At 38.5% G+C, this 13,206-nt stretch overlaps 1 protein-coding gene across 8 annotated transcripts in view; it reads left to right on the top strand.

Annotated features, from left to right (window-relative positions):
• The window catches only part of LOC110839727 (kin of IRRE-like protein 2), a 577,271-nt gene that overhangs the window by 468,193 nt on the left and 95,872 nt on the right, over positions 1 to 13,206 (top strand). For all 8 annotated transcript variants that reach the window (XR_002546605.2, XM_087353933.1, XM_022084195.2 and 5 more), the window contains one exon: positions 10,048 to 10,231. Coding sequence is in view for 7 of the 8 variants with exons in the window: in XM_087353933.1 (XP_087210059.1) it covers positions 10,048 to 10,231 (184 nt within the window). In the remaining variant the exon portion in view is untranslated. The remainder of the gene's footprint in view (positions 1 to 10,047; positions 10,232 to 13,206) is intronic.

Genomic DNA, 13,206 nt, shown 5'->3' with positions numbered 1-13,206 from the left:
AACATTTCACCAAGATTAGCCGGTCTCCGGGTCCGTCGGCCCAGGACTTCCGAAATATGAAGCAGGATTTGTAACAACTAGGCCACGACGTTTCGTCTCACAACTTTACATTTCTTAGTTTATTTATTGGTGTTTTACTTCAAATGCGTAGGTTAACGTGCTGTCGAATGAGAGGATCAGAGTCGGTGATGAATTTGGAAGGTTGTGGAAGGAAGTGGCCGTGGATTAAGACAAGCAAAGTTGATGCGGCCGTGCTAAACTTCTCTTATTTTGTCATCTTCATAAAAGGTTTTAAAACGAAATTAATTTGTGTACCTATTATGGTACTCGTTTACCAACATTAAAAATATGAGTATGACTCCAGGGTTTTGTCGTGAACGCCTTGAAAAAATATTTTCTGTACGGTGTGACTTTGGTTACATCGCACGCACTGTTGTTTTTTACCATCGTGTGACCGTAAATTTCTATCTATAATTCTCTACCTTTTGGCCACTGCTTTTGTCTGTATCTCGTCATTCCGAATGGGAGATACGGCATTGATAAGATATTCTTCAGACCATTCAACCTTCAGTTCCTTTTACTGTGATATAGTGCCATCGGACGAAAAATATAAACTTGTTTGTCAAAACCAGAACGAAATTAGTTGGTTTTTTTTCCTACCAAGTGCAGAAAATATAACAACTAAGTACATATGTTTTAAAAATGTGGAATTTCAGTTAATAACTTCAGCATCTGGAGTGAGACGTGTCGAATGTTAAAGGTTTTCCAACGTTTCAACAAACATTACAGGTGCCATCTTCAGAGCGAAAGTATTTTTGAGCTTTAGGATGTCCTTTTATATAGATCTTGCAGTTAGCGAAGAGTAGCGCGATTGAACCAACGTAAAATCTGTATGATATCCGTTTCAGAGCTACCAGGTAGTTTAAACATATGCTGCGACAGAAACGAATATTTTACAAGGCATTCAAGTTACATTTTTTCATTTCCTCCCGTAAGACTAAATACACTACTACGATAAGATCAGAGAAGCCTGGTTTCAAAATGTGGTTGCGAACTGGACATAGCCTGAAATCTTGTAGTGTTGGGCTACCAGAGCCGCCTTCAGTATCCGGCTGTGCATTACAATGCATGACAGTATTTTGTTAGCGTCGTACTGGCCATAATTGTCACAACCGAAAGTCTGATTTGAGAATTTGTTTTCGTCATGCTGTGTATCCTTTTATACTGCTAGGATACGTTGTAACGTATACGACAACACTGCTTCCATCATGTCGCGTCTCAAAGAACGTGATACCGTAGTTTCAAACCCATTGCTGTAAACATCGCGGGACATGCAACACGGGTATCAGAAAACGAAAGGCGACTGAAACAATTCTCACACTTTAAGATATAGTCTGTTTATGGTCTTTTGTGTGATACTCATGAGGATGTTAGGAGGAGACTAGATTCTGGAAATGCTTGCTACTTCTCAGTTCAAAATATTTTGTCTTCCCGTCTGATTTCTAAGAACCTGAAAATTAAAGTATACAAAACAATAATCTTGCCTGTTGTTTTGTATGGGTGCGAAACATGGTCTCTCACTCAGAGGGAGGTACACAGATTGCAGGTGTTTGAGACCAGGGTGTTGAGGATGATATTTGGGCCTAAGAGGGAAGACGATGGGGCGTGGAGAAAACTGCATAATGATGAGCTTAAAAATCTGTACTCCTCCCCCAGTATTGTCAGGGTGATTAAGTCGAGAAGAATGAGATGGGCTGGGCATGTAGCGCGCATGGATGGGACAAGAGGTGTGCACCGGGTACTGGTTGGGAAACTTGAAGGGAAGAGACCGCTGGGGAGACCTAGACGTAGATGGAAGGATAATCTCAGACGGGATCTATGGGAGATAGGAGTTGAAGGAAACTGGTTTTTTGGCCCAGGACAGGGTCCGGTGGAGGGCTTTGGTTAATTCGGTGATGAACCTTCGGGTTCGGTAAGCCATCTAGTTAGTTAGTTAGTTAGTTATGGTCTCTTGTGAATTCTGTGATTATCTTTCACGTTCTACATGAACGGGTCTCTTCTTGGACAGCTCAATAAGTCTTACAATATGTCGTCAAACATTTAGTTAAGTAACTTGTTGCATCAGCCTGTTTGCTCGGTTTTAAGTATTAAGGCGTGTACTTAAGTAGGTGGCTAAGCTGAGTCAGTATAGTATCTAGGATACGCGGCTGAATGATTGTGGTTCGATTCTTGGCAGGGCATTATGTTTATTTCTCTTCGTCATAACGTCCAGACCGACTGTGGGGCCTCCATAATTTTCTATCCAATGCTATCGGGGTTCTTTACTTGGCTTAAAGTGGCCGGGACTTGAAGCTGACCTCTCATTTCCATCTAGCGCCGAGGTTAAAAATGCACACGTCAGTATAGTGTGGTGCTTCGTTGAACATCAAGGACAGCTATGCTTTTACGTTTCGTTAATTATGTAATTATTTATTTTGGTAAATAGATGTTTAACTTGTTACTTAGTAGTTGGCTGCGTTGTCTATATCGATCGGTTTGTGTTTGAGTTTGCGTTGGTGTATTTAGATGTAAGAAGAACTGCGCTGTATAACATTTAGCGAATACTGACCTGTTAGAATTCCGTAGCCCAAAGTAAGGTAAATAATTTTGTTCCATTAGTTTATTTCACATATTGGGACTGGTTTTGTGTGTGAGCGTACTGTAAAGTGCTAGGTTCGGATTGGCTGCACGTTTCATGGTGAGCCAAGTGTTGTATCTCTCCAAGGCTTAACGTTCTATCCAGCCTCATTAATCAAGAAAGACAAGTGTGTTTGCTGCAGAATATTCAAGCTCCCTGCTGCTAATGAAATAAGCTCTCTCTGATTTCTTGTAACGGAGTGAATAACGAATCACTTTTGCATTGGCACAAAAAAGGTCATTGACGTCTATTTATTTTAGCGTAGGAAGGATATTGGATACGGTGACCGTGCAGACTTGCTGGAAAAAACAGGACCTATTTATGAAACATAGAGCTGCAATGCTGATTAAAGTGGTTTGTAGCCCAGCGAATGTTCTAGGCGTTCTTTTCAGATGCTTGTACTATGTAGTGGTTGCTTCTGCCCTGTTCGATCTCTAAAGTGCTTAATGGATTGTGATTGGATTTGGTATTATGGGGTTTTTAAAACCTGAATATCAGTTTAATTCCTGTTAGTGCATAACAAACCTTTGTTTTGCTTAAAGCTTCTTGAGAAGTTGTAGTCACTGAGCTAGTTAATATGTTTCATGATTTTTACAGAACTGAAAGCCTTGGTACCATGTGATATTTCGGGTTCTCGCGGCTGGTATGACACTCTGCCTTTAGGTACGCTGAATTTCCCTACATTAGTCTTCCATCTGAGGTTCTTTTACTGCCATAATTTTGTATACATTTCTCGTTTTCCCTATACGTGCTACATTGCCCGCCTATCTTGTCATTCCTCCTTTCTTTACACTTGTGTAAAAAGAATGACGCTATAACTTTCTCCATTAATCTGTATTAGTTCATGTCTTTTGATTTTCCAAAAAATTGCAAACCATTCAGGCATACCGAACGGTGTCAAGAATATTTCATTTTAAAACCGGGAACTCCCTCAGTATAACCATAAACCTCATGACATGGCCTTGTCTTTCTCCTTTGATATCTTGAATAACAATACAAATAACTAATAACTAAATTCATATTTCCGCTTCTAGATGTCAGATGCAACTTATATTGTGCTGGATCTGGTTTCATTCGTAGTGAAGTTGGTTAAAAAGTTTGTTCTGAAACGTATTGAATTTGCCTCGTACATATCTGTTTGCCATTGTTTTACTACTGTTTTTATTACTTTAAAATTGACTTTTGTTCTCAGTGTCATTTTATAGTTCAGAAATCAAGTGAAAAGCCTTGTAAATAACGCAACTAACAAGCACTCTGAACATGTTCGAAAGAGCTCGTAAACATGAAACACACTTTCTGCAGTTTAATGCTATCAATTTTGATCGCTATGTCTGAATTTCTACGTTCTATCTAATTGTAATCAATTAATTATGATATTTTGTTAACTAGTAATCGTGATACCTTTAATAAATGTGTAATCTTGTAACGTTTAGAGGAGAATTAACATTTTACGCTGTCTGTTGGGATTTGACCGGAAGGGTTAATGGGATCTTGTTCATTTATTTTTGTAGGGTGGAAATCTCGTAAGACTACGCGATCATTAATTTGTAATGTGGTGTGGTGAGTAAAGTTTCGCAAGCGCGCGCACAAACACACACCCTGGAATTCTGTAACAATGTTATTGTATTTCATGAACATCAGCTGACTAACACAATTAATTTGTTTCAGTTCGTGACTGGTGAATGCATGAATCACCGACAGATTTAGTCAACCGGTTGCCTTACTAAATCATATTTACTTGGTGATAACTCAGTGGTCAGTTGACTGGATGACTGAATATCTGACTGACTGTTTAACAAACTAGCTTTAGAACTGATGACTTTTATCAGGCAAAGTACTTTGACATGTAACTGTTGTTTGGTCCCATATTATCCAGATATTGAGACCTATAAATGCTGGCTATGACGTCTCTCCGTTCATAACCTCTTTGTCGGTACGATTTTAACTGCGTCACAACCCAGAAGACCACAATCTGAATGTTCATAGCAGTGAAAACTTCAAACCTCAAATCTATAAATGTCTTACATAACTCCGTAACTTCGCTACACTGTGCTCCTTTTAATGTCGTAATAATTGTGCAGAAGCAGTACGATTTCAAAAGTGGCTGTTCTGTTACATCGTTTACCTTCTGAACAACTCGTCGTTGAGAGATTTATATGTTGTGTATGTTAATTTTATACAGTTACTTACACATATTTACATTAACCTACTTTCGAGAAATAAATTAGATTTTTTCCCGTGTGTCCTCTCCTTAAAGTAACAAAACTTTGTGTAAGCATCTAATCAGTAGAGGTCACTCCAGCGATATCTACTTTACATTTTTATCACTATTGATATCAGCACGAAGGATATGCTAGTTTGTGAGGTAGAATCTACTCTTAACATTGCTTAAATGGGGTGCTGATGTTTTAGTAGTGATAGATCTTCAAAAGGTATGCAACAGGCAGTGTTTTCAGTGTCATCTCTCCCCTCTGGTGGCGCAATGGAGAAACTTTGTTACCTCACATTCGTTCGCTTGCTTTTATGCGTGTTTAAACACAACTTTGTTTATTGTATTGAAGAGTTACAACGCTTTAACGCGTTTAGTTACATGTTATGTGCGACACTTTAAGAAAGTATTTTCATATCCTCAGGCTATTCTCTGAGAGTGAATAGGAAACTTAAGGTATATATAATGTCGGCTGTGTGTTAATACGGCTTCTATAAATTTCTAAATAGAAGCAAAATGGGTTAAATGTACTTTATAAATTTCTGTTATGTGTAAATATATGTTAAGATAATAATTATAGAAGTTGTTATAAAATTACCATTTAGTAGTTGATGAAAATTTGTAAAATTGTGTAATTCATATTAATTAAGTATAGTCGTAGACGTTTAAAATTTGAACTTAACTGAAATTAATACTTTCTAATATGGGAGGGTTCTCATAATATACCGTATACTTATCACCAAATGTAATTAGGGCATTCGAAACAAGAAGGGTGTTATAGGAGTGATTTGGTGGAGATGGGAAATAAAGGGCACACACAAGCCGGAAAACAAAACCTGAAGGAAAGAAGCCACTTAGAAGACGTAGTCGTACATTATATGATAATATTAAAATGAATCTTTAAGAAATATTTGAGAATGCAATGGTTTCATATCTCTCAGGGACTGGTCCAGCTGTAGACATTGTTTGAAGACTTTGGTGGACTTTCTTAATTTTTTGGCCAGCTGAGCAATTGTCAGCTTTTCAAGAAATAATTAAACATTAATTTAACACAAACATATTTCCGTCTTATATCTATGAGAGGCATAAGCCTCAATTATCTGGCTAATAACGCCTGGCTGGCTGTAGCTGGCTAAGAATGCATTTTATGTGATCAGTTAAGCCAGGTTCCTTTGTTTTTCGTTGTAAAAGCGTTAACTGGGCTAACGCTGTTGTCATGGCCCCTGCCATTATGTCGAAATTTTGCCGTAGGGTAATGTTTTATAATGAAGTTGTGGATTGGAAATGACATAAATTGACTAACATGAAACGCAACTGAACTTTATACTTTTTATTTGTTCCGTCCTTTTAATGATAACATTATAAAATACAACTTTTCGGAAGCTAGTGTCTGCTTCTCTCTTCAGGTAGTCTCAGAGGTCTGAGGCTGTATAAACCAGGGGTCCCAACAGATAGGCCTTCTGTCCTCTTCACTCTTTCCTGAAGACAGAAGAGCAATTTTACATATTACAAGGCACGCATCTTCATAAACCATCGGACTTCGACAACCGGAATGCTTAATTATGACAGTTGGCCATTTTAACTGATTTGTAATCATGGAACCATTAAACAGTAAACATTTTCTTGTAGTTAATTGTTATATTTTTTAATCTAAACACGCTTAGGCTTATCATTCGCGTCGTGGTGTCATATTGACATTCTTATGTTGAAGCCTGCCGTCTGATTTCTGTGGCGTCATTTCATTCACATCATTTCACGAACGTGGACCTCTGGTTTCGCTTTTCCAACATAATTTTCCTTCTATGGCAGCATACTGAATTGTGCTTACGTGTGACATTTTGATTTGAAACTCAAACCTATTACTAAAATCTGTTATAATGGTGTCAGATAGGAACAAGTCCCCACCTTTTCGACTGCAGTCGACAATCGATTTTGCTCCCTATCAAAGGCGCATAGGCTTTCTAGTCCCGGGTGTGTGTGTGTGTGTGTGTGTGTGTGGCTTAGTATCTGTAAACTAACTTCACTCTGCCTTCAGCAATTGCGTTGAAGACAGAGTTTAAATGGCGGCTGGCAAGTGAAATGAAGTAGCAGGCGGGTTTTAGAGAAGGAAAGTTGAGATGTTCACAGTACCTTTAAATGGCAGGTTTTCCCCCTCCATTTTAATTTTGAGGATATAGTAAGTGAAGATTCAAACGTCTTTCAAGTTATCTTTAAAAATAAAGTCTTAAATGAATTTTTAAGAAAATCAGATTGTTACAAAAATTTTCAGCATAAATATATATATATATATATATATATATATATATATATATATATATATATATATATAGACTCCTGTTTGTTTTGGATGTAACATATGTTAAATTTGTTCATTGTAGGCTTTATTTGAATGAGTGTTTTGAACATTTAGAAAGTTTTAAAATATAAGTAGTTCAATAAATTTAAATATATATTTGGTTGGATTATTTTCTTAAGATGCTTTCTATACCTGAAAGTTAAATTTATAATTAACGATGGAAATTTCACACTAATTTATATACCTCCTTAACGTTCCTTCACATTCTAAATAACAAAATTTCAAAGAAAATACATGCCCTCCATACTGCATTTTATTTTTTCCAATTTGTACTCCGCCACGGATTCTTGGACAGAATTCAGAGAGAGGTCTAAAGTTATTTTGTATTAATTTTTTTTAAAAACGTAACTTACTCATTACTTTCTATTATTTTGTATGTCTACTGCGGAAAACGTTGGTAAATATTTCGTTATAGTTCTTTGTTTACTATCGTGTTTAACAATTTTCTCTTATGTTCCTTTCATTTAATTATCGACCTTCGAGCCGAGTAGTTGGCACTCCTGCTCCTCATTGGGAAGGCTCCGGTTTCAAATCTTCATACAGAGATTGCTCTCCCGAGGTTTCAGTAGTCAATTAGACTACCATTGCTTCTTTGCATATCCGTTCCATTTCACGGTTCATTCATCATTCCATAATTCGACGCTGTTTTGAAGCGCCACTGTCATCATCGTTAAATAAAACATAAAAAATTGTACTCGGCAGTTATTTTACATATTTTATTATTTGGTTTATGAACTCATGCATAAATGGAGGTTATATTTATTTTTATCTGTAAATGACTACTTAACTTTACTGAAATGAATATAACTTTGTATTTTATTAGATTATAATTTTGTGGGAATTGTTGTAATCATTTCACAAGCTTCGAATTAAATACGAGTCAGCAGTCACCATTATGATCGTAAGTCTATGACAGCCATGTATGACCCCAATAACTTTCAGCGACATCGAAAATTTCCACCACAAATCCTAACGCTTTAATTATTAGTGCATTAGTTGCTAAGCTTCAGTGACATCTCTACGAGGGTTTGCCGTTTCATCAGCTGAAAAGGGACCAACTAAAACCATGTTAATTTAAAACGGATTACTTCCGGATATAGTATGTAGTATCAAGAAAATCTAATTACTTTGTCAAAGTGGTTTTAACTATATATATATATATATATAAAGTCATATATATATATATCATGCACACACACACACACCAAATATTAATCATAGAGATTTTACATCTCTGTAATTAGACATAGAAAGACTGTGTAATATGGAGCGTTGAAGTATGTTCAGGGTAGGAGAATCAGCGGAAAGTGGCCCTAATTGGGGATATAGTCCTAGACGTAGGGAACGGATTTATCTTTGATTCTCTATATATTTATGACAGTGATTGAGTCATTACGCTAGCATTATGCCGAACACTGCGGTCTAGTGATATATTAACGTGCGTTAAATGATAAACTGGATCGCATCTGTGAGGGGGACGTCGTTTCAGCATCTCTTATATTACGCAATTTACTCATTACTTTCTATTATTTTGTATGTCTACTGCGGAAAACGTTGGTAAATATTTAGTTATAGTTCTTTGTTTACTATCGTGTTTAACAATTTTCTCTTAGGTTCCTTTCATTTAATTATCGACCTTCGAACCGAGTAGTTGGCACTCCTGCTCCTCATTGGGAAGGCTCCGGGTTCAATTCTTGAAATTTATTTATTTAAGTTGATTAAAATCAGTACACGATTTGTATCGGTAATTTCTTGTAGTGCTTGGCAGTCAGTCATGCAGCTCCTGCTGGAAACCGAGAAGTAACAGTTGCTTTCCGGTTTGTCAGCGATCTCTATGAACTCTTGTTTGAAACGGTCTAGCCGAATAAGAAAGCCATTCGTTTTATTCGTTTGTAGGTTATGTTATGGAGTGTACTGGGTGTCTTCTGCGTGTACTGTAGTGAGCTAAGTTCTCACACAAAGAGTGGACGCATCCGTTCCAATTTTGGTTCTTTCGTGAAAATCTTGGACGGATGTTGTATTTACAAAAACGTGGTTTGGTTTATAACCTCAGCTTAATATGTTGCTCGAATCGAACTTTATCGATTATTGCCAAGTAATGCCGTGTATAAAACAAATTAAGGTTAGAGTCTATGTTTGTAATGATTTAAATACAGATAACTTCTGAATATGTCCAGTGTGATATCCATGATGGTGATTCCTTACTTTATTCAGAATAATGTAACGTCGAGGCAAATGATGTAAGAAAATAGCAAAGAATATTTTTTTTGGAAAATATTATTCCACATTTATTATACTATTCCACCTATTTTATCGTATTTTGACACAGGTAGAGCGATAATATTAAAATTGATTTTAAGGAAATGGTTTGGGAAAGATGTGGATTGGATTAATCTGTCTCAAGATAGGGGATAGCGACATATTGTTCTGAACACGGTAATCCATCGTGCCGTTTCATACAAGGCATAAAATTTCTTGGGCTTAGCGAATTTTTGCTTCTAAATACGAACTCTGATCTGTGTAGTTACGTACTTAAATAAGTGAGCTAGTTTGTATATTATCTTACTTTTCCGTACGTTTTCCTCACTCCACTTCTTCACACTCTCACCAGGCGTTTTCATACAACAGTAGCGCTGGGAAGTTCCATTCGGGAGGTACCAGGTTCGAATCTCTGATCTTTTCCCGCCTGTCGTTACAAAAACCTTTCGTGATTTCCTTCATATTCTCTTCAGACGATTGTCAGGCTAAGCTGAAAGCCGTATCCAAACGTGAAGCAATTTACCGTACAATGTCCTTCTGTTGCAGCCAGTTGGGATTTACCACAAGAAGTACGAGTGGGCGGGCGTCCAGGATTCCGGGGACTGCAGTCTCTGGGTCAGAGCTGCCACGCTTGAATTTGACAACGGCGAATGGGAGTGCCAGGTGACGGCGTCCGACTTCACTACCCAGGACGCCTTGACGTCATCACCGGTCAGACTCGTTGTGCGAGGTATGTACTTCTGAACCCGGGCACTTATTTGCTATTTTTTTTTCGATTACCCAGTAAAATTTGTGGGCCTTAGAAATAAATCGGCAGCTAAGGGTCAACATTTCGATAAATTCCATTTATTTATTTATTTTGTTTAATAGGAAAATGAACCCTAAAGGCTCCGTTGAGTTGTGCGTAGGATATGAGAGGCAAGGGGTAGGGCAGTTTGGTACATAGGCTGTTACTCAATGGTAAAGACGTTGCTGTCATTTAATTGAACTCGAAAATTTATTTCCATCTTCTCAACGGTCAACAGCTTTAACCATTCCCGATTCAAGTGAATTGAGTATACACCCTACATTAAATATTTATTTCAGTATTATCCTCCCATCTGCTCTTAGGTCTCTCTGCTAGTGTTTTCTGACCAAAATTTTGGATGAATTTTCCCCTCTCATTCCTTGCATTTTTCCTCTTCCTTAATGTATTAATCTGCTTTATAATGACAGCAGACTAAAGGCTTAATCCAATAAAACAGTTAAAGCTGATATATATTACGAGATATGTATCCTCGCTTGTAGTCGGGTTACACAGTTCCCACGTGTTATGTATGACCCTTTCAGCCAAATATTTTTCGATTAGTAAAAGGAGTGTTAAAGCACATCCGTGTAGCGAGAAACTCTTAGGATGTTTCTACATGTGTGACATTTAAAACGCAACCTAACAACACAGATGAAATCAAAGGATGACACCCATCTGTGATATTGCGCAGGTCGATCGTCGCCCTGGTGATGGAGGCAGTAAGCTCCTCTGAAACGTCGTTCAACTTTTGCGGTGTGACATGGCGCAATGTGACAGAAAGCTGTCATCTACGAGGTGCGATCGGAAAGTTTCAAGACTGTGTCAATAGAGGGCGAACCGGATGTAGTACGAGTTTCTGCCTTTAGGGGGTGCGGCCTACATTCATAGTGAATCAGTGTGCCAGCCGGCATCATCGAATTAGCATTTGTTTCTTAGTTACGGGCGTTTTGGTAGTGCATTACACCGACCCTCCTGCGATTTCGGAATGGCGTGTGCATCAAATTTTGCCAAAGACTCGCCAAAACGGCTACGGAAACCTATGAAATGCTAAAGCAAGTATTTGGGGAGTCCGCAATGGGTCGTGCACAAACTTTTGTGTGGCATTCACGTTTTAAAAATGTCCGAACCTCTGTCGATGATGACGAGCGTTCTGGACGACCATCTTCGAGCACAACGCCCGAAAATGTTACAAAGATTCGGCAGGCCATTCACGAAGATCGACGTCGTACCATCAACGACTTGTGCGACATTGTTGGGATAGGCTATGGGACCTGTCAGCTGATTCTAAAGGAAGAACTCCACATGCGACGCATCATGACAACGCGCCAGCGCACACCGCCCTCAAAGTTCGGCGGTTTTTGGCCTCAAACGCCATGGCCGTCATCCCGCATCCTCCTTATTCGCCGTGTGACTTCTTCCTCTTCCCAAAGATGAAAATTCAGCTAAAGGGAAGGAGATTTGAGACGATAGAAGAGATTCAGGCAGAATGGCAGATGGTGCTTGACAGGCTGACAAAGAAAGATTTCCAGGGAAGCTTCCAGGCTTGGCAGCGGCGCTGGGATCGTTGTGTTCACTCCCAGGGGAACTACTTCGAGGGTGATGGATGAATTTAATACCTGAGATAAGTGTACGTGTTTTTATAGGCGCAGTCTAGAAACTTTCCGATCGCACCTCGTAAGTACTCGCTACCGTCAGAACCTGAAATCTCAAAAAGAAATCTGAGCTGAATGGCTTTCATTTTCCACAGCTGCCGGCCTGCTCTTATGTTAACATGTTCCCTGTTTTATAACTTTCGCCTAATGTAGAGTATGACTTAGCGTGTTTTTCCACTAGTATATAAATTCCATGTTTTTTTTATGAAAGTCGAAGGTTCATAAGTGCCCGGAACTTTACCCTTTATTGAGCCAGATTAGTCCAATCCACATCCTCAAACTTTTCCTTTTTAATATATTCATTTTAATTTTATGAAATATTTTCGTTTTAATACAGACACCTACTGTAAGATAATTTGTTATTCTAAGTAAAAAACGTTATAAACCAGAGGAAGAAATGTTATTGCCAATTTGATGTGGTTTTTAATCCGCACTAAATGTTGTAATATTTCAAGAAGTGGTTTAGAGAGTTAATGCAGAAAACCTTTTCCCAGTTCCGTGGGTAGCGAGCAGTGGCCACAGAGCCTACGATTACACGCTCCGAGATTAATTGCCCTCCTCGCTACCTCCTTCCCGATTTCCATTGCGGCTTCAAGAGAAATTGAAAGGGGATGGAGTGAGGGTTGCTTCTCGCCACAACCCCATCCCTTGAGTAGTTGTATCATGACAGTGAACTGCTTTGCAATAATACTCCCTCCTAACCTGGTACAGAACACTGAATCAAGTCGAAAGCTTGCAAATTTATAAAGGAGGTTGAAAACTAAATTTATTGCTTTTTGTACGTCGTAAGAATAAGTGGAAGGAGTGAGGAAGGATGAGAAGAGAATAAGGATGGGTGGAGATGGGAAATCGGTCCGACGAAACGGCAGTTGTAAAAGCTGAGACGCTCGTAGCTAGGAAATGGTGGGGGGTGCAATTTCCTGTAAAGAGTGTAAAGACGCTGGAATGAGAGTTGGGGGGTAGTTATGGAACAAAATGCAGGGGATGGTAGTGAGAAAAGGATTATTGAGAGGGAATGAGATGGAAGGACAAGCAAATGGAATTAAACTTTCAATGTATAGCTAGTAGGATGAAACATGATGATACAAGTGGTTAGTAGAAAATGAGGATAATGGAAAACGTATTTGCTAGGCAATGATGAAGGGGAAATATATTTCAGAAACTCATCTCGCAGGGATTAGAATGTTCTCATTGATTTTCGGAAGAGTGTACCACTGCGGAGTTTACCTTGTGGTCTGGTAGCTTGATCCCTTAACATAATACAAC

Source organism: Zootermopsis nevadensis, unplaced genomic scaffold, assembly GCF_977971745.1.
Source record: "Zootermopsis nevadensis isolate Lab colony 2312 unplaced genomic scaffold, Znev_1.0 Znev_ptg000022l, whole genome shotgun sequence".
In the NCBI taxonomy this organism is placed as follows: Eukaryota; Metazoa; Arthropoda; class Insecta; order Blattodea; family Termopsidae; genus Zootermopsis; species Zootermopsis nevadensis.
This window is presented reverse-complemented; position numbering and strand designations above follow the sequence as displayed.